The sequence below is a fragment of the Uloborus diversus genome, chromosome 5 (assembly GCF_026930045.1).
Source record: "Uloborus diversus isolate 005 chromosome 5, Udiv.v.3.1, whole genome shotgun sequence".
Classification (NCBI taxonomy): domain Eukaryota; kingdom Metazoa; phylum Arthropoda; class Arachnida; order Araneae; family Uloboridae; genus Uloborus; species Uloborus diversus.
Window position 1 is genome coordinate 167,962,233 of NC_072735.1, and position 23,033 is coordinate 167,985,265.

General features: G+C 35.1%; 1 protein-coding gene across 1 annotated transcript in view; it reads left to right on the forward strand.

Moving 5' to 3' along the window:
* LOC129223267 (sushi, von Willebrand factor type A, EGF and pentraxin domain-containing protein 1-like) overlaps positions 1-23,033 on the forward strand; it is a 162,785-nt gene that overhangs the window by 58,784 nt on the left and 80,968 nt on the right. The window contains exons 3-6 of the mRNA XM_054857833.1: positions 14,780-14,983; positions 16,679-16,768; positions 19,182-19,307; positions 20,169-20,336. Of these exons, the coding sequence (XP_054713808.1) occupies positions 14,780-14,983; positions 16,679-16,768; positions 19,182-19,307; positions 20,169-20,336 (588 nt within the window). The remainder of the gene's footprint in view (positions 1-14,779; positions 14,984-16,678; positions 16,769-19,181; positions 19,308-20,168; positions 20,337-23,033) is intronic.

The window sequence follows — 23,033 nt, forward strand, 5'->3', positions numbered from 1 at the left end:
ACTGAACCCCCGGATAGCTGTTCCTGTAGTTTGAAATTGTCTCCAAAGTCGTGAAACGATGCTGTGAGCAATTCCGAACTCTGCAGCCACACTTGTCACACTGCGGCCTTCCTCCAACTTCCCAATGATTCGACCTCGGGTAAAAGCATCCAGATGTCGTCTAACAGATTGATTATTGATCCATTTCTCGCTGAGGCAGCAACTCGGTGTGATTTTAACTGCTATACGGCGTGCAATCTCTTTGCCAGAAATACTGATCTTACACCGACAACATGCTTTATACTACTCAGACACTCCCCCATTACGTCTGCCTGCATATCTGCGCATGTGCTACCGTACATCACCTTACTTAATCTCCTGATTGGTCTTTCTGTCCGCTCTGCCTCTTCGTTCAGCTGATATGCTAATTTTTCGACTTCGTTCTTAATTTTTGCACACCAGTGTATGTGCGTATGTGTGTATGTATGTCGCATAGCTCAAGAATGTAATGTCCTAGAAAGTTGAAATTTGGTACGTAGACTCCTAGTGGGGTCTAGTTGTGCACCTTTCTTTTTGGTTGCATTCGGATGCTCCAAAGGGGTCTTTTGCCCCTTTTTGGAAGGAAATCATTGTTAATTTCGATGTAAACTCAAGTAGTGTTATGATTTGGCGGACACTTGGCGATATATCGCCAGTCTTTTGGTCGCCAAGTTTTGTTGCCAACTTGGCGACAAATTTGGCGATTTTTTTTTATTTGCAAATAATGAGAAAATGATATTAAATAGGAGTAAAAGGAAGTCATGTGATGCACACATCAGCTCGTTTACTTTGAAATAAAGTGAAATGGAAAGCTATGGTTGCCATTTGGGAAGTGTGGTGTTTTTTTGACGAACACTAAAATTTGCCAGCAGTGGTGTCCACCCCCCCCCCAAGTTCAATGGCGCAAAGCCCCCCCCCCCATTTTTCTCAAACCTCTTTCCCTTTTTTTTTAGCTCTCTTTTTTATTTTATTTATTTCTTAAAAATATTTTTTATTTATTTATTTTTTATTTTTAATTATTGATGTTATTATTTTATTAGAAATGTTCTGACATTTAATGACACACATACATACACACGCACACACACACACACACACACACACACACACACACACACACACACACACACACAAACTAAATAAATAACTAAAAAATATACAATTAAATTAAATTTAAATAAATAATTTAAATTAAAAATAAAGCAAAAAATAAATTTAAATAAAAGAATAAAAATCCCCCCTCCCCCTTTTGATGGCGCAACTTGAGCCCATAATCCCCCCCTCTCTGTAGTTATTCCTGTTTGCCTGTGAGCCGCATAAATTAAGTACATTTTTGTTACGTTGTGGGGATTGGGGTTTCATTGTAAACACAAAAGAAAATAAATAAGCTAAAATATTGCATAACATTTATCATGAAAATTTCAACAGAAGATGTTTGCGTAATGCTGACCAACGTATCCCTGGTATGAGGCACTTTGGCCAACTGTAAAAGGTTCTGTTAAACAATAAACGAAAAAAATTAATGACTTGAGCATTTTCAAAAAAAAAAAAATCTAGGATGATGAGAAATATTTAATGAAACTAATTTAGGGATGCGACGATAAACAAATTGTCTAATTACCAATTAATCGGTTGGGATGTTTAATGATCTGGATGATTTTCAATACTACAATTTTTCTATTACCTTTTTTTTCTCCTTTTTTTAAGAAAAAAAAATTACTTTCAATCAATTTCTGTGAGCAATTTTTCATATTATTGTTAATGAAGTTACATTATGTTTACTAAACATGACAATGTTTACTTAGTTACCTGTATTCAGCTGACGCTTTTAACTTAGTAGAAACTATTTTTATTATTAGTGACAACTTAATCCAAGACGTTTATTCTTTTCGAGATTTATTAGGTAATCTTAAAGCACCAACCTAAAGGTAGGCGTAGAAAATAGTATTGACATGAGAAATGTGTTAAATCATTGAAAGCAAGAGTTTTTGTTCGAAGCAAGAAATTATATTAACAAAATTAACATTACTTCAAGCACCAATTTCTGTTTGAAAAAAAATTTTAAAGCATGTGCATGAATTTTTTAAATATCTAATGATAAGTGAAATAATGAAATTAATTGAAGGATTATTATTGTTGGAGGAAATAGATATGTACCTGTAAGCATTGGCGTCGTCAGATGAAATTTATTGGGGGGGACCGACTTTTCTCCCCTAGAGATTTTTTGAAATTATTGTTCAATAAACGCAGCTTAAGACAATTTTTGGTGATGCTAGGGAGGAGAGATTCGAGGGCCCTCTCCGGAATTTTTTCAAAATCGAAGTTTTAAAAATATGATTCTAGGCCACGTTTGGGAACAAACAATTTTTTGAAATTGAAGCTCCGAAAAGTTGAATTTATATATAGATGACTGTCGATGGTGTTGGGAAATAGAGTTTAAAGGCTTCATTTCCAATTTTTTTTCCCAAGTCGAGGTCTAAACACGAAGTTTTAGTCCCCCTTTGGTGCTATTAGTGGGTGGGAGGGAAGGTTCAGGGGATCTCTGGAACATTTTCACAGTTGAGGCCTTGAAAACGAAAGTTGAGACGATCTTTGATAATGGGGAGTAAGTGTTTCTCCTGGATTACGGTGAGGGCGCTTTCCTAGAAGTTTTCCGACATTGAAATTCTAAAACATAATTGTAGGCTATCGTTGCTGACGTTAGGGGAAGGAATGGGATTTGGATACTCTCCCTTGCTTCCAAAATCTAAGATTCAGAAACACAATTTTTAGGCTACCTCCGATGAAGTAAACTGGAGGGATAAGACTTGAGGAGAGTCTTTTTCTTTTTGTAAAATCATTCGACTGCTTTGGTTTTCTATGTAGAAATTTCCAATTTCCAGCCGGATAGTTTATTTGTTTGAAATACGTCTGCGGCTTCAGTAAAAACACTTTTAATATTTTTTTGGATTAATGCAATACTTTACACTGATACTTTAGGTCTATTTTTTTTAATTTATTTGAAATACCAGCTGCGTTACTGGGTTTTACACGATATACCTCGCAAATAAAAGTTAAGTCCGTGACGCATGTTCTACAATCTGGCTTGAACCAAAAAATCTAAAATTTCCCGACATATTGCGAAATAATAACCAAAAAGGAAAAGTTTTAAATCCCCCGAGTACAGGAAAAACCTCAAAACAAAAGCCAAAATTTTATTTTTTCATATGCGAGAAAAAAAGGCCACAGATATTTCTTTTCAATGGTTTTCTTCATACTACAAATTTAAATAAAAGCATTGTTCAACAATGGATTTCTAATCTTACAGTTTAGCATGAAATTAGAAAGAGTTATAATTCACGTTCTAATTTTCTTGGAACATTGGAACAAATTTTATCTGATGGAGAAAAATCAGGGGGTTTCTATTTTTGTTCTTTTTTGCAAGCATTTTATCGCCCTCATATTTTAGAAAAACGCCGTTTTGGGCTACTTAGATTAAAATTCGAACGGTTCGCTGTAATTCAACTTTTTTTCTATTCAAAACGCATTTCGGTCACCCGGTAAGGTAATTGAATAATACAGAATCTCGATGTTCCTATTATATTTTAAGATTGCATTTATAAAAATTAAAAAAATACTTTTTTTGTTTCAATTTTATTGTATTTGCTCGTTTATCACATCTACTTGTTCATTTTTAAGACTGCAGGTTTTTCTTTTATTTGTATCATCAAAATGAAATTGGAGGCCCAACTTCTAAAAAAAGGGGAGGGGGCAATATATCAGTTATAATAGGCGGCTTTCTTCTGCTGTTGCAGGAATTTTGTAGAAACCTAGAAAAGGTTCGTAGAGATCTTGAGTGTCTTCTAACCTCGACATAATGTATAACGCTGAATTTTTTGTTCTTCCATCGCAAATAACGGAGAAAATAAAAAGTGATTTCTATTGATCTTCCAATAAGATATAACCTTAACATTTATACACTCTTATTTTAAATATCCGGTTGAGTACATTTTCTCTCTCTTTGAAAATTCTGCTTTAGGGTTGTTCTTATGCAGAAACTTCAAAGTAGTTTATGTTCTCATAATGATTGTTTTATGTTCATTCCTTCACAGTAAACCCTCAGTATAGCTGCATGAGGTTTTCTTCACCATTGCTATATCTTTGTGGCTAGCTAATCCTTGTCCTTGTCGTGTGAGCAGGCCCGTCATTAAGAGACTCCAAGTTTTTAGAAAATAATGTATTTACATGTGAGTGGGTGTGGCTCTTGTTTTTTTTTTTTTTTTTTTGGTATAATTTAAATTAAGTACCCTTTGCCCCCCCCCTCTCCTCCGTAAAAATTCGAAATCAGGGTTCTGAGGTAGTCAGGTAGTTTAGACTTCTGGTTATAATTAGCAGCAATTCTTTGCTTCTAAGTTTTCATTGCAGACAGTTGCTTTCCTATTGTACCAACGAAGTTCAGTTTTATTTGATTACATAATAATTAAACATTTCACATAATAAATTATGTGTTGTGTAATTGCTGCATTATCGTTCAATTTTGGAATTAAAACAATAACAAGTCCCCCAAAATAATGGATTTCATCTTAACAAATTCCAATATTTGTGGGGGTCGACTCTCAATTATTTAGGGGGTCCGGACCCCTCGGACCCCCCCCCCCCGGCCGCGACGCCCATGCCTGTAAGAGATAGTTTATGGGGGGCTCCTGACAATCCTAAAATACTCATTTTTGTGTTACATTTTAAAAATACCCGGATTAAATTTCTCATAACAGTGTTACGTGAACGTCAGCTGTGAGGATTAATTTCATTATTTCATTCAGTCCTATGCAAATTTTGAATTGTTAGTCTTTATTTTAGGCAGTATACTTTCATAGACATGTTATACTTATGTTGCGGAAAATTATATTCCTTTATTGTTAATTAGTTTATTTATCTTGGTTTCTTGTTCAGAGAATGCTGAACGATTTGAAAAAAAATATTAAGAAGTATTTTTGAAATATTTTCCCCGCCGATTAATGGCGAAAAATTGGCCGATTACTAACCAATGCCGATTAATAAGTGCATCCCTAACACTTCTGGTTGAAAATGAGACTGCTCATTTAATTTTTTGATTAGGTAAAAAATAAAATGTAGAATGGCAAACCAATATGCCCCGACTCCCCCTACATTTCTTGTTGTGTAAAAATGACAAGTTGTTTTCCCCGCATTGATACTGCGCTGGCAGAGGAACAACTTTTAAATTGACAATTGGGGTAGTGAGAAGCAAAGGGATGTAAGTGGACTTTTTCAAGTTTTGAGTAAAACGCATTTGAAACTCCGGTCCTAGGTAGGCTTTCATTGAAAATTTTTTCTAAATCATGCTGCATAGCAGCACCAACCAGGACTACTAGTACTATCTCGTGCCCCAAGACAGAGCGGAGGTTCACCTACCATTTGTACTGGAAAATTTTTAATTTTGTCACGAACATCCCTTTGCTTCTCACTTCCTCAATTTCCATACGGAACATGGAGACAAACAATCATCAGAAGGAAAAACTGGAAGGTTTCAAAAGTTATCCCTGGCCCTAGATGGCGTAAAATTGACGAAACGTTTTCAGGCGTGCTTGATTCACAGGTATCAAAGAGGTGCAAAGGTTAAGAAAGATCGTATGAGACTGATTTGCAGTTAGCCTGCGTTTGATGGTGACATGCTGCGACGTTCTGGAGTGCTTTCACTTGTTGTTATTGTTAGTAAGTTGATTATTCGTTGTTTTAAATATGTTTAACTGTTGTTAAAAACTGTTTATACACTATTGAAATGCTTTAGTTTATTCAAGTTTGGACTGTTTATCATTGAACCGACGACGCAACAATATTCGTAAGCTTTAAGTTTATCTCGTCAAAAGTTCTTCATCCTTTCAATTAATGGTCAAAAAATGTGATCAATCATTTTGAGTAATTTTGAACCATGTACAGGAATGTGGGGCAAAGTGCAATATCGGAGCAAAGGGAAATGGTGAAATTTTTACTTTACTTTTAACGTCACCTATCTAGTAATATTTTAACTATGTAATAGTAAACACATGAAGTCTATTCCAGTCAAAAAAAAAAAAAAAAACTCTTATTTCTAAATGATGTTTTTTTAAACATTATTTACAAATTCAATTTTTCTGGTTCAAATTTGCACTACTTGTATTAAAGTGTAAGTTTTTTTAACATTCTATTTCTCACGTGGTTCTGTGTGACCCTTAGTGGCAATTTCACTTGTAGAGAAGTTAATTAATTCATTTTTAAATATCTTTAATTATTAAACTTTTGGAGTTTTTCTTCAGTTTTATACCAATAGATGCAATAATATTAAAACTATGAGATGGGCAGTTAATTGAGAAATTGTGGACCAAAGTTACACCGAAAGACTTCTTCAATTATCTGTCAAAAAATTTAATAGATCGGGATTTCGGATATCCTTTTAGACCGTTCAGAAGCGAATTGACTGCAAAACGTTAGACGAAATTTCTTCTTTTCGCCAAATGGAAATGAGCCTTGATAATTCATCCACTAAGTGTTTCATTTTGTAGGTGAGCAAAACTCTGTCAACATGTTAGAACTATATGTAACTTAAGTTATATGCCTCATTGAATTTCACTGTCTAGCTTTTTTTTTTTTTTTTTTTTTTTTTTACAAAATTGCTGAAATGCGGAATTTTAACCTAATCTTCTAACCACTGAAAAATGCACTACAATTGATAGAAGTAGGTCACGGGTTGAGTTGCCACTTCAAGCCTAGATCATAGCTAAAAAGAAAAGATAGTACTATGTGCACGTAAAACATGTTTTTTTATCTATAAATTGATTTTCATAATAAAAATTACCATTCTATATTTTCGGCATGTGCAACACAGTTCTATTGAAGACAAAGAAATTGATGGCTATATGTTGACAGAAATAATTAACATGCCTTGGCGTTTTACGTATTTTTACGAAAATTCTAACAACAGATGAACCAAGTGAAAAAAATATGCAGCTTTTATCAATTCACGTATTTCTTAATATTGAGTAACATTATAATAAAAATTTATTAATTTTTATTTATAAACGTATTAATCGTCTCTTGTTGGCTGAATGACAACTCTCAGCAATTTTAAGGATAGCAGGAGGAAATGGAAAAATTAAAAAATTTACTTTGTGGTCACAGAACAGCTATCTGATGTAATATCTGCTGTTATCGCTTCAGTGAACAGGAAAGAAATCTTAAAATTAAAACATAAAGTGAAAATATCGGATTAATAAAATAAAGAGATGTAAAACAACTTTAAAGTGTTGCTGGATAAATTTTAAATCCGATTAGATAAAAGTGCAAGCAGCTTACTATACCCGAATTCATTAATCTTCACAGATGATTTTTCTCCATGCTGAAAACTGATACCATATTCACTCACGCAGAAAGTTTTCCTCCTCCTGATGTTAGTATTGGTGTTAGATGTTTCTTCAGATTCATTATCACCTGTAATTTAGTGAGAGAATAAATATGGTTGACAAAAATATGATTACAGGATTTATTTTTGCTGATCGTTTCTTAAAATGTTTTTTTTTCCCCCATCTCTTTCTTTTTCCGCTGTATGAAATACTTCAAGAAGTTACGATTGATAGTAATGTTTCCTCGATGCTTTTCTGGCAGTAAATACATTTAACGGAGAGGGACTTACTTTTACTCTGTGAATGTCGTTTTTAGTGAGCATTTCGCATTTTTTAATCAGTATTTCGTCAAAAACATCGTAAATAAATTTTAGAAACAGCTTGACGTAAAGTTTTTAAATTATTCTGTATGATCGAACCTTTATGTTTAATAGCACATATTGATATTTACGAATTTGAGAGCACTTAGTTTACAGAATTCGATGGAAAAAGAGGCGATTTTTTTTTTTTTTTTTTTTTGTTTACATTGTTTTCCGATTTTTTATTTATTTGTTGTTCTTAGTGTTTAGTTGTGCAAACCTTTTTGTTTTTTTCAGTTTTCGAAGCAGCTTTTTTTTTTCCGACGAGAACAAAAGGACTTTTTTTGAAAATATTGTGGAATTTCAAAGATTGAACAGTTCCCTGTTTGCTCCTGATTCATACATTGCCGTGGTCTGTTTATCATTAATTTTATGATGTTTCATTAAATTAAAAGGTTTTCTCATTAGGAATTATTTTCTCTAAGTTAAGATGAACCTCGTTAGTCATCAGTTTTTATCGTTTCCTGATAATATTAAATTACTAAAGACCAGTTCTTTGATTAAAGATTCCCCTTTAGTCTTCAAACGTTGTTAGTTGGTCGTTACTATTTCACTATTTTTAACTTGGATCTTAACGGTTTTGTTATTGTTATCTTTCCTATTCCCCATCATTAGATCTGTAAAAATAGTCGTTATATGACTGCGGTCTGTGGCGAATCTAGCGGGGGGGGGGGGGGGGACACGGGACACCCTATCAAAACTTTGCTCAGAAACAAAATCACATACTTGTACTAATAACCGCAACCAAATTCTTGGTATTCAGTCGATCTATCAGTTTTGAAATATTGTTTTTAATTTTGAAACTTTTTTGACTGCAGAACCTTACATTAGTTAAGAATAGGATATGTGAAAGCAACTTCTGACCATTTATTCTCTTTATGGCTAACTAGAGGCTGAAAGTAGGCAAGCACTGTGCCTCTTCTAAGTACAAAAAGTGAAGAAGTTTTACTAATACAAAATGCACCAACAAAACAAATGAGAATGTACAAAACTATAGTGTTATTTATTTCAACTATTAATCAAATAGAAACTTAATGACAACTTCAAGTAAACATTTAAACAATACACTTTTATTTAAAATATCGACATAAATTTGATTCGTGTAACTTCAAAAGAAAATGATGCATTTTCCCCCTTTTTGCAATAGTTTTAAAACTGCTCAATATTATTTATTTGAAAAGTAGGAATGGGGTTGTTTCCTTCAGTCAAAAGTACTACTTTTTATCACTAAAGTAAAGAGCAAAAGAAAAAAGAAAGAAAATAACATGGACCCAGAAAATACTTTCATTTTCCAAAATTTAATTTTTAATTAATTTTTTTAAATGTCCGATTTTTCAAACAAGTGGTGGTCTTTATGACGTCACAAGTGATGTACCTTGGCGCGCATGCTACCGTCGCTCTTAATGCTTACGCTTGCTGTCTACCGCATTTCCAGGTCATGATAATTCAGAAGCGAATGAAATGCTGATCTCTACGCTTGCTATCAACGATATCGTTGCCACTACATATGAGTAAAGAAGCTAATTAAATATTGCGCTCTACGCTAACGGCAACAGTGAATGGCAGTTTATCATTTGTGATGTCATGCGCAGAAGCGTAAAAAATGAAACTGAAGTCTGCGCACCGATTTAAATAATTGTTTTAAAAATAGTAAACTTCGTCAAATTATTTTTAAAATATTCAAACCCTATGTTTTTAAGCATGCTCTTTCAGAAAAAAATACTTTTAAAATTTCGGAAACGACCCCATTATATTATGCTTCCATGAGAACTGCTTCGAGACCCCTTCGCGACCCCACGGGTTGGTAACCTCTGCTCTGTATGTAACAAAACCGATAAAAACCCCTGAAATGTTCCCACTACTATTTCTAGAAAGAATTATTTATGTCGTTTTTACCATTCTTCTTTCCTGTCTATTTTTAGTCACCAAATTGCTAAAATTCTCAGATTGTTCTAATTCTAGTTTGTATTTTCTCCTCCTTTCTATCGGCAAGTTAGTCTACTGTTTTAAAGCTCCCCACACACAATACATTTTAGTTATTAATAGAATTAATGATGGTCAGGACTAGATTTCTTAAAAGGGGAAACTTATAGCTGTGCAATTTTGGAAACCTAAGAAAAGGGTGCCCTTCAAAGCACTTAAAAAAAAAAAAAAAAAAAATTTCGTTTATGCATAAATCTATCAAGTTCTTTTTGTCTTCGGGTGGAAGCGGGTGTGTGTCATTTTTTTTCTCATTACTTAAACTCTTTTTTTCTGCTGGAGGATGAAGATGATTTTCATTTCGTTCGAATTGCAATTCGTAACGCCTTTTTTAATCTGATTATTTCTAATAGATTACTTAGATCATTGCGAATCAAATAAAATTGCGGAGAAATCTTCGGGGGTTGGTGAGCGCCAACGAGCAGGGGGCGGAGCCCTGTAGTTTCTTAAAAACTTATAAATATAGTTTCTTTTTAGATGAGAAATAGTTGTAATTTAAACTGATTTCTTATGTAAAACAGAGTGCAGGTTTAAATTAAACAAACGATTTATAGTATTACTGAAAGATTTAAGTCATAAAAACACAAGTTTGTCTAGTTTTCAAAATGTTTTAAATACTTTTTGGAAGTTTTTTAAATTTTTTTCCCAAATCAATTCTGTTTCAAAATGTTTCTTTTTTCTACTCCAGAACTTTAGCTCTCCTGATCAAAAGCCTACTCTCAAAACCATGAGTTTTTGCTCCAAAATGCTAATTTTCTTGCTCCTAAACTATGAATCTGCTCTAAAATGCAAATTTTCCTGCTCCAAAATACAATCTTTCCTGCTCCAAAATGCAATCTTTCCTGCTCTAAAACTATGAAATTCTTCCCCAAAATGCAAAGTTTCTTGTTCTGAAACTATGAATTTCTTCTCTCCAAAATACAAAGTTTGCTGTTCCTACAGCAGCTGCACTTCAACAGGACATCAACTCATCCACTTGATTCATGGTAAAAAAAAAACCTGTTCACGTAGAAAATGTTCAGAATTTACTAGAAATTGTTCCAAAAAGAATTGATTCGTGCATTACGAAACTTTCAGACAGTCAAAATATTTTTCAGAAAAAAACTTTTTTCAAGGGTGCACATGCGATGCTTTTCTTTCGAAGTCAACTCTGTCGATCCAATTTAATAGATCCTGTATGATATCTCACAAATTTCGAGGTAAGCAAATTCGTACCTTAGCGTGGGGTGGATCGATTTTTAGAGTGCTCCTCGATAATTTTGCATAATCCTATAATTGAACTAATAGCGTTTCCCTCTAAATCGAATTTGTTTTGGTGCTATTAGACATAAGATTCTTAGATATTGTAATCATTCTGAATAAAAATTTAGAAGAACTTCTGCAAGTCATTAAACTCGAAAAGCTCAGTTTCTCAAAACTGTTGTAAGGGATTGTCCAAGAATGATGCAGCACATTTTTTCAGTATATTTGACCGTTTTTCTCTTTTCTTAGAAAATTACCACACTTCATCTCAGCCCCTCCCCTTGTCACACGTCACGATATATTGCATAAACATTTTTTTTTTTTTACAATTTTTGTTTTTGTTTTTGTTTCAAGCACAAAGTGTGTCACAAAGTTTCACAATTTCTTGAATCCCCATTCACCCTAAAAGCTGGACATCATTTTGGATGACCTTAAGAAGATCTTCGTGAAAAGTACTTGTACAGTGAACTCTTTATTCTGAATAATTATGGGACCGAATAAGAGTGTTCAGATAATGGGGGTGTTCATTATATAGAGAGACAGGAAATAGATGCAGATGTATTCTGTTGTATTAACGGACTATGTTCAGTACTTTGCCAAATGAGCTATATTAGTTATTGTGATAGACGAGTTAAATTGTGGATTGGCGGGTTAGTGCAATGTTTGCTTCAGCTCAGAATAAACTCTTTCATTTCTCTCTTTTTTTAAATAAAAAGCTTTACGTTACAAATAACGATAAAATATTGCACTACAGTTATCGATACAATACCTCTAAAAAAGAATAATTTTAATGTGTTTTTGCATTGTGTATTTTGATGCAAGGTATGAGTTATCATCCTATTATTTAAGTGAAAAGGTTCTCTGATGATTCTCAACCACATATTGCTTGTAGGTAATAGTTCTTTAAAGGTCTTAAATGGTTGGATTCTTGAAATACGCAGTTCAGTGGCAGATACTTCAAGCTCATATTGCTCAGCTGAATGATCTTATGAAATGCAGCAATACACACGAAAATAATCTTTCTTCTTCCTCTTTTCATCTTATTGTTCTTCAAACATTGCGATAAGATTGAGAAGGTATTTCATGTTTTACAATTTGATTAATAGGAATATCCGAGTACCGATTGTGAACATGTTCAGGAAAAAGAGAGGTAACAATTGAACGGGGTTAAAAGTAGTGATAATAATACGGGGTTGTTCATATTACAAGAGTACAGAGGGATCAGCCTGTGTTAAGTCTAAGGAGTTTTCCCAGGACTATCAAAATGTGTTAAATATCGTGGTGCTCAATTTAGGGAATGTTCAGATAGAGAGAGTCCACTATATACAGAGGGGTCGGAAAATGTGTGGTCGAATTTTGAAAGGGTGTCGGCTGGGTGGCATGCTGGTACCCGAGGTGGCCAGTTGGTGGATTTTTGAAATAAAGAAAATCGTCGATGTTCATGCCACATAATTTTGTGACATGAAAAGATCCCTTGGATATTCGTTTGGCTTTTCCTGCTTTGAATGTCCTCTGCCAAATTCGAAAAAAAAAAGAGTGCAGTTTTATATCGGAACAGAGCCCAGTTGCCTCCATGTGGTGGAAACTGGGCGTCAAAATTATCTGTGACGTTGACGGCCACGCCCTAATGGTGGCACATGAAATACTGGATGCCGTAATGGGAGGAATCGCACCAGGTCTGCAAAAGCTAAAAGACAGCTGCGTTAGAAAATGAAGTTTTTTTTAAGGATTTAGAGGGGACGATAATTTGCAAGAACCACCACGGAACATACAGTAGCAAACGCAATGCTGACGCCTACATGCACACAAAGCCAGAAACTGATGCATGCTAAACAGGTCACAAATTTATTACACAAAGACGATTTGGCAAAACATTTTAGTTTTTAAGAAAGGTTTAAATTTGTTGTTGATATTTGTTGCTTGTAGCTGTACATGCATTGCAATGAAAAGACATTCTGAAAAGCTTTTCCTGACCACCGCGCCACGTTGTCGTTGCGACACGTGTGCTCTCGCTTAATTTTTTTTCTTAATTATTCTCTTAATTGTTTAAAAAATGTCGCTTAATTATCTCTCTTTTTTTTTCGTAAAAACTAAAACCTTGCATTAAAATCGTCTTTTTGTAATTTTTGGGCATTTGTGTTGGATTTGTTTGTTTCTGGTAGCGTGTCAGCATTGCGTTTACACGACCATATGTTTCCACATATTCTTGCGTGTCATTATCCCTTCTGACTTTTTCAAAATTCGACCACACAGTTTCCAATCAGTCTGAATAAATGTTACCTTAAAGTCACTTTAGCATTAAAATCTGTTCACGGAAAAGATAGGCTGAAAGTAAATAAAAAGGTTGCCGCTAATAAAAAATTTTGTCGGTATGGGGACCTCTTTTGCAAATTTTTTCTGAGATAAAAAGGAAAACTAACCAGTAGGATTAACATTCACCGTTTGCCTTTGACACCCATTCGTTCTCGTCACCGCCAAACACGTCATTGACGTCGTCAAATGGCACAATTCTTGGCTTACATTTAGTCAACCTTTCCTCTGAATGCAGTATAGTTACTTTTTTTGGGAATAGAAAACAAGGAGTAAATTATTACATATATGTTAAAAATAGTAAACAATGTCTATCAAGCACAAATTATAAAGCGGAAATTTTGTCGGATCATTTAGGAATTTCCGACAGTCGGATCATCACGGTCTTTTCTTGATGGGAAGAAACAATGTGATGAATTTCGGTTCTGGTTTCATTTTGTTTTGTTTACCTCCAATTTTAACTATTTAAACTGCCTTCTGTTTCCCCACCATTGCTTTTTTTTCGGATGATTTCTCCTCTTGAAGCTCGCTTCTTTGGACTGAAAAACGGGTTCCTTAAACCCGTGTCTGCAATCGATTTGCTAATTACGGCTTTATATACATTGCTTACTACAGTGAAAACCAGTTAGAACCAGTACAAATACAACGAAATATCCCTTTCAATAAAATAAATTTTCAGTCTCGATTCAATTCCATTGCTTTGCTTGGATTCCATTACTGCGAAACTCCCGTTACAGCGAACAAAATTTGCGGTCCCTTGAAGTTTGTTGTAACGGGATTTCACTACATTTACATGTTGGGTTCGAAATGTCACCAAGCTTGGCGACATTTGGCGATTTCTTGCCGAATTTGGCACCACAAGTAAGTTGCTAAAACTGATATCAACTTGGCAATGTCTCTAAACTTGCTCGCCAATCGCATAAGCGTCATGTTAAATGGTGCATAGCAGGCGAAGTCCACATACAGGTAAAGTTACTACGGTCATTTTAAGCGAAAATTAATTAAGATAAACGCCACATTTAGCCAGATTGCAACAAATTGAGTATATATCCTTATTTATCTTTACTAATAATCAAGTTCAATGTTTGTCTGGATATCTGTCCGGATCTCTGTCGGGATGTTTCTCTATGACGCACAGAGCACCTAAACCGTTCAGCCGATTTTCACAAAAATCGGCATAGAATTAGTTTGTAGCATAGGGGTGTCCACTTCGAAGTGATTTTTCGAAAATTCGATTTTGTTCTTTTTCCATTCCAATTTTAAGAACAACTTACCGAGCAAAATAATCATAACGTGGTACCATAACATGGACGAGCAAATGAACATAGCAAATTGGCGAGAAATTTACTGCCCATTATTTGAAAATGTACAGACGAACCAAATGACCTTTTAATTTTCTACTACGGGCAAAGCCTTGCGGGTGCCAATAGTATAAACATAAAACTAATTACTATTTACAAATTTTGTAACAATATATTATTTATTTCTAACTTTCAGATAGGAGCCTGTCGAGTGTCAACCAGGTGGCGAGCAGCCGACAGACTCTGACCAGCTATCCGGCCAGCCAGGCCGTAGACGGGGATCCGCGTACGTGCACCTACACGGACAAGCTGCGCCCGCGCTGGGTGCGAATCGACATGCGCACGCAGCAAAGGGTGCGCGCGGTCGCGCTCACGGTGCCCAGTGGCATCTATTCACAAGGTGAGTCGTCGAAGTTATGGTCCATTTTTTCAGGGGTGCCCCCCCCCTTTAAGATCAAGGGCACGCCCCCATAATATCGCGAAGACCCCCAAACAAGATCCTCCCCCTAAAAATGAGAAAAATACCCCTCAAAGCACACCCCCTTAAAAATTTTTTAATGGCGCAGTCTGAGACATAACCCTCTTCCCCCCCCCAGGTGGTGTACAATATATTACCGCTAATAGCGTTTATAACTTACATCCTCCATGATAACTAAATAACAATTTCTGTCTGTTGAGATCAGAAGACACTTATTTAAAAACAAATCTTTTATTGAGGATGTTATAATGTACAATATGAATTTCATGGCTACGAGCTTTGTAGCTAACGAAATTAACGGCATAACCTTCAAAAAAAAAAAAAAAAAAAAAACTCCTAGTTTCCTTACCTTATAAGTACGGAACATTTGCATAATTCAGAATTTTACAGTTCACGGTTTACAGTGATACTTTTCACTTTAGGGGCATTCCAAGGTATTTTTGACATTTATGTAGAGTCCGTAACGTGACCTTTTTTGCCATAACTTTTTAATTTACTGTTTGATTAGCATATTATTTTATTTTGATCTTTTCCTACCAACACACCAGCTCAAATTAAAATAATTTGCAAATCAAACGGTAAATTAAAAAGTTATGGCAAAAAAAGGTCACGTTACGGACTCTACATAATGTCCAAAATACCGTGGAATGCCCCTTTAAATATATAAGAAAGAATATGCAAATGTGTTTACTTTCAAATGTACGTACGAAAAAACAATCAAATAAATTAAATAATTCTAACAGGTGGGAACCCCTGCATTTTTTGAAGTCACTCCTTTGAATTGAAGGGTTTTGCAGTATAAATATGTTTCAAACATGGCTAAGGAAATAAAATTTTGCATTTTAAACCATATGTAGTATAATTTAAGCAGTAAGTTACCTTTCTAAAGTCAGGGCTATGGCAGAACCACCTGCAATATACCGGACAGCCCGAATATGACATCCATAGACTGCAGTTTTGTCCATGTTATGGACTCGTCAGTCTGGAATTGACAATAACCGAGCCGGAGGCAGATATTCTCTCATTGAAGCTGAGATTACCAAAAATCTGGTAGCTAAAATTGATTTAGCACACCGGTGAAGGTTCGCAATTTACTCGAAAATGTCGGTAAAACCTTAAGTAATAATCTATTATTATTAGTATAATCCTACTCGGTTATTGACTATTCCAGACTGATGAGTCCATAAAAAAGGATGAAACTGCAGTCTCTGGATGTCGTAACTAGGCTGTTGGCATATTGCATGGGAGTGTACAATTGCACAAGTGGGTGTGTGCGCGCGAGCATAGTTCTTTCTTGATAGCTCGAAACTCAAGGGACTTCGGAAAAAGGTTGGAATTACAAATAATTTTAATTTATTAAACCATTTAAATGATGAGGGTAGGAGCTAATTTGCATTCCCAAGAACACACACATTTGTAAAGATTGATTTGTTTAATTGAAAATACATAAGTAACATGATAATTAATAAACATATAATGTGCACAGTAAACACCAATGCAATTATAATTCAACTATTTTAAAAACAAACAGTTCCAGTTTTCCGTTTTTATTTATTTAATTTAATTATATATTAAGCATAATTTCAATGATATACTAACTTTTTTTCTCTCTCACAGACGCTGCTCAGTTAACTATTTATGCCATTAGTGTTCGAGATTCAACCACCGCTTCATATCATAAGTGTGCTGCTTTCAACGGGAAGTTTTGTAAGTTAAATTGGGTTCATATTGTTTCTGTTTATAGGATTATTATAAAATCCCGAGATCTGTGATTTTTCTCTGCTCATAACATAGACTAATAATAAGAGTAGACCGAGCTTTCCCAGACTTGCTGATGAAAAAATTGGTTCATGGATACATCATGTGACTAGTGGAAGGCTTGGCGAAAACTTTGGCGGCATGGTTGCTAGATGGCAACATTATCTATAGTTTGGCACTCGACATGTATCTTAAGACGTAATGTGTTTTCATTATAATTTTTTTTTTTTCCAGGTGCAGATATTGAACTGTTTTTCGTTTAGTTATGCATTATTTTGACATTAGTAATTAGTTTTTATCACAGTTTTCAGTAACTTTAATTTCATTCGGAACTGCTACGTCAGCGTTGGCGTGAACGTATAATGGCGTAAACGTTTTGCGTTAACGCAAAAATGTACTAATTGGTATCTTAAATTGAAATTGTAGGTAAAAAAATTACCGTTTGCCGATTCTTTTGGGGCACTTGCATCTTTAATTTCTTAGAGAGTTATTGAAATTAAATAAAGAAAATGCACAATACTATCTAAACGAAAAACTCACTATATTAACAAAATATTTACAACTTAGAATAACTAATTTACAAATCGGACTCCATAAAAGATCATTCTTCCGTGTTCCATCAATTCTATTTATTTTATTTCTCGCCGGCGTTGATCGTCTGCTACGATCACGCCCGCTGTTGCTAGGATATCCACCAGTCACATGGTTTGGTTTATGAGCAGCAAAAGGGTTGTCATAGCTCGGTCTACTCTTATTATTAGTCTATGGCTCATAACGATTAGTGGCACAGGTCCAAAAAAATTGTTTTATCCAATGGCTAAAATTGTAAAGTTTGAATACAGTTGCCACAAAAAGTTATTTGGCCTTGGGCAAAAGTTATTTGGTCTCCTGATATCTTAGTCGGGCCCTGCAGTGGAGTGGAAATTTTTTCATCAGAGAGCCGCACCTCATACAAAAATAAATCTCGTGGGCCAGAGAGTATATAAAATTTAAACATCGAGTGCTTGAAAAGTCGTTCGGACACATTTAAAAAATTCATAGAAAAGCAACAAATTGTAGTTTGAATATGCGGTTTGCGCAATAATACTTCACATCAAATCTCCTTTCCTTCCAAATTAAAAGCATCGATTCGGAAAAACCTCGAAAGCAAAATATCGATTTTACAAAGCCATTAACCAATGTGTTTTCAAAAACATCGATCTTTCGAAAACTTCGCATCCTTAATGGTCCTCTCCATAAAATGAGAAATACAACTGACTGCCAAAACCTTGCTTCAGCAGAATACAATTTCGCATCTAGAAAAAAAAACAACTTTTGTTGAACCAACAGTACACACCAATGTGAAATCGATCCATCACAATTTGGCTAAAACTGGTTATTCTAGAGTTCAGCGTTCTATTACACAGAGTGGATTTGGGTTAAAACACGGACGCAAACACAAACACGTGTAAGGTTTTTTTTTTTTTTAATTCAACTCGCCAAGTTTAGATTTTTAAAACTGTAGCCTAAACATGTTTAATGGGTTGAATTGACATGGTCAATTAACACGAACCCAAACAGATTTGACCCTATTAGCACGTTTTTCCTCTCTTGATGCTTCTCCGTAAAAACGCAACAGCTTCTAACAAAAAGTTTAAACATGTTTTGGTGTTATTCCAGCAATTAGTACGATAAAACTGTTGGTAAAAAAGGGAGGGTGAACTCAACCTTAAGATAAGTTTTATTGCATCGAACGAAAAACAGTTGTTGGCGAGACCACAAACATTATAGAAACTTTTCAATGTTAGCATTACGCAAAACTTGAAAAAGTTCGCTTACGTCACTTTGCTCCTCACTGCCTCAATTTTCGAGTTTTAGGCTTCGAATTTGCATGTCATTTTTGTATACCGAATAAAGGTGATCGGTTGATTTGGAAGGTTCCAAAATATATTTTTCGATTCGTAACATTGAACATAAAAAGGGGCAATGCGGAACTTTACATAACTGATGTAAAACAAATTACTTAGTTCTGACATGGGGAATCTTTGAAAAGTTAAATTTTTTTTAACATACAGTACAGTCGTTTTGATTGATTTAGAAGCTTCGAATAAATCTAGTTTTATCTTAGCTTTAAAAAATAATGTTTTTTGATTGGTGAGTTGAAATCATGTGCGAAAAAATCGAGCCAAACTAGTGGCTGTAATACCTAAATTTGAAATGATGACAACCTCAAATTACACAAGTACCGAGTGGTCACTTAAATTTTAAGAAGAAAATTTCATGATGACTAAACAATATCAGTCTATTTTGCCATTTATTTCTCAACATTTTAGAACAAAAAAATCCGTCATTTTAGTTTAAAGATTTTTGTTTTTTACTGCAGCTGCAACGACGCTTAAATTATCGTGTGCCGGAGGAGAAGTGGAAGGGCGGTACATCCACGTAGAAGACAACAGGAATAAAGTGGATTACTTCAGCCTCTGCGAGATACAAGTGTACGTTAACAAAGGTGAGTGAGCATTTCAACCTAAACGCAACATTGCTTACAGCCATCTTACAGCCTTAGAACAGGAATTAAACTGTAGGGAACAAGTCCAATGATTGGCTTAGCAAAAGCTGACCCAAAGACCCCCAAGTCACGTGACTCAGCCACGACGAATGTTTGGCGTGTTCTGCGTGAAACAAGCAGCAGAAACCTGATTTCTTCTAATGCTTTGCTTTAAATCTGTCTCGTGGCTTGGGGTCTTGGTTTCATAAATGAAAGTTTTCACTCCCTCCATTTTATCTCTTCTCAATACTTGCAGCACTTGCTTAAGGTTAGGGCGCCAAATAAGGCCATCCCAAGGTTCACAGCCTAGTAGGTCATTTATAATTCAATTGTCTCCAAGTTTTGCACATTCATCAGATGACACATAAAAATAAGAAAATATTAGTTTTTATATGTAAATTTAAGTTTCAGTAATTGGTTTATCGGCGTTTGTAACAAAGAAAGGTGTTTTGGCCTTATTAGAAACGTGGATTCCCAATAAGGCCAACTCTGAAATAACTTCAAAAAGTACTATCAAACTAAAAAGAAGAATTATAAAATTCTTTATTGTGATTCTATATTAAATCACTATTGGTCAAAAACATTTTAGTAAAAAATCCATCTTTACTTCAATAGAAAGGAGAAAGATCTAGCATAACATTGGGGGCACTGATAAGTGGACCGCCCCCCCCCTCTCATATCAGCAGCCTTGTCTCTTAAATCCCAAAAATTTCCATAAAATAGCTGGAAGGGGAGAGGGGTGCAATTTCACTTGAAAACAGAACTTGAATGACTCTTTACTTGCCCTCGGATGTTTCGGATAATATATTTTTTAAATTTCAGGCAGCTATGATTGTGGGGAAGCAGAGCGTCCCGCTCATGCATATTCTGTCAGAACAGAGTCTGGTGCCGTAAACTATCGCTGTGTTTACGGCTACAAGTTGGAAGGACCCTCAACAAGACACTGCTTGCAAGAAGGACAATGGTCAATGCATCAACCGATATGCAGAGGTCAGTTCTTTTAAAGAAATACTTAACATAACGCAATGTATTTTCTCAATTCTCTACTTAGGGCCGGACTAAGTTAACTCTACAAATGTCGATTATCTGGTTATTACTTCATTTACTGTCGAGTCGTATGCTGCATTTAGGAATAGCAGCATAATTCTATTTTTAAAAAATTCCTCTGTAATTGTAGAATTGACATGGGGAAGACAATAAGTCACAAATCTCGGGTTTTTTGTTTATTTCACGACGGAAAAAACGCTCAAGTCAATGGCATGGAAAAAACAGTAAGCCAAACGGCAAAGTGGTTCAGTTTCTATGAGTGACGAAGTCTTGTATGTAGTCCACGATACTTGGCCTGCAATTTTTTGCTTCCCCTGTAAAATTTACTTTTTGTGACTTCTCCATGTCAGCCCCTCAATTACAGTCGGATCCCGACTTGCGCGAGGGATGCGTTCCAAGACCCCTCGCATAAGTCGGAATTTCGCGTTGTGGAACAACGTATGCTTTGAAAATTTTTATAAGCATACCCAATTATTTCAGACATGTGTTAACATCCCTCAAATTGTTACAAACCATTTCTTAGCTGCATATTACCGTATGTTTTATAAAGAACTGACATTTTAGTGTATTTTAGAAAAAACGTTACTGTTTAACATGATTACTCTGTTATGAAGCACAAAATAAATGATCAATAAGATACATGTACTTTAACAGTAAGATACTTACAGAAAGAACATTACTGCATTATAATAGCACTGAACAGTATATCGTAATTTTAATTATAATTTTAAAATTTATGAAGTATATACAGTGTGGGAACACCACTATTTCTGGCCTGGCTTCTATTTTCATGATGTTTGTATTTTGCTCAGACACTACTCTGCGAGCTTCATTATTAAAACTAAGTTGTGTGTGTGAACTTTTGCAAATCTCATTTTCTTGTACTTTAATTGTACGTATCGAAGATTAACTCATACCTAATTGTCGTGCTATCTTCGAGGCACTTTATAATTGTTTAAGCATCGATAATCTTTACCTTGTCTTGCATTGTCAGAAACTTTCTATTTTTATTCCCACTTTTGCTAACTTGAGATTCTGTTTTATCAACGTTTATAAGAAGGAAAAAAAAACCTTCAGAATCGAAGCGGTAATTTGTATAAACTAAAGCAAAGCGTTGTTTAGACTAATAGTGTGTGAACTTCCGCTGTCAGTGATGCTAACGGGATGAAAGTCCATTCACAAAACCAATATTTAGTGTCAACGAAGCCCATTCTAATGCTCTGCCGCTCCTTTCCAAAAAATTTCATGTTGCAAGCGAGTAATTTGCGTCAGCAATAAAAAATTCATTACTCATGAAAAACTCGCGTTATAGCCATTTCGCGCAAGTCGGATCGCGTTGTAGCGGGATCCGACTGTATCTACCAGTGTTGTAGGAACGAGTCGCAACGTTGGTACTGTCCACCGTTGTACGTTGGTACTGTCCAACGTTGGTACTGTACCAACGTTGGTGGGGGGCGAGAAAAGCCCCCCGCCGAAATGTCCGCCTGTCTATTGTTATGGTAACGAGGCGTGCCTGATTCTTCCAAGGAAAGCTTAATGTTGGAAAAACCTGTACCTGTACAACCAGGGGCGTAGCTAAGGGGGGAGGGGGTTTGGGGGACAAACCCCCCCCCCCCCCCGAAATGTTTGTCCCAAAAAAAAGGAGAGAGAGAGAGAGAAAGAAAGAAAAGAGAAGAGAAGGAAAAGAGAAGAGAAAAAAAGAGAAGAGAAAAGAAAAAGAAAAGAAAAAAAATAAAAAAAAAATTTTCTGAATAACAGTGGTCAAAAATTCACTTCGCTCTCCCCCCCCTCCAGTGCCATTGAAAATCAGCTCAATGAGTGACCCTCAAGCGTAAAGACGCCTCACTCCTCACTGTGCTGCAACATTTTTTTGATAATTGAGTGAAATTTCACACTTCTCTTTAGAAATGAGATTGATTTGTTAAATCTACGAATATGTAGCCTTTTTTTTGTCATAGATTCTGAAAATTGTTAAGTATGTTTAATTTTATGAGCGGCGCAGTGGGAATATTACATACAGTTGAATCTGTATGTTTCGAATTTCACAGGAAGGAAAAAAATCGAGATAAAGAGGTTTTAAGATACGGGGGCTTTAAGAAACTTTATAGAAATTTGGAATATGATGGTGAAAATTTGAAATCGATACTAGAGAACATGGGCTCTTGATCAAAATTCCTCTGTATTAGTTTTGTTAGGTCTTTGTTCTATTATTACATTATTATGTGCTTTATTGCCAGTTTAAAGAAACTTTGAGCATATCTTTTTGAAGAAAACGTCTTTTATTGCTTTTTGGTGCCTAATTTTTTCTTTTTCTTGTTTTTTGATTAATTATTTATCCTCTTGAGGTTAGCAATTGCTGCAAATCTAACCTGGCCAATATTCTAGGATTTTCCTTTTTTCTTTACTTGAAAAAATCTTAAACTTCCCTCCTATCATCTTGGTTTTCTTTAAGGAATCATAATTTTAAGAAAGAGAGCGATCACAGAACAGTACTAAACCAGATAACAGAGCAGAATAACAACTTGAATGACTTTTAACCATGAACTTGAAATACTCATCCATAATGCAACTAATACTCAACCTGTGAATTTCACCCCTTTACTCTTCTTCCAAGAAAGTGCTCGAAACGACTGTCCTTTC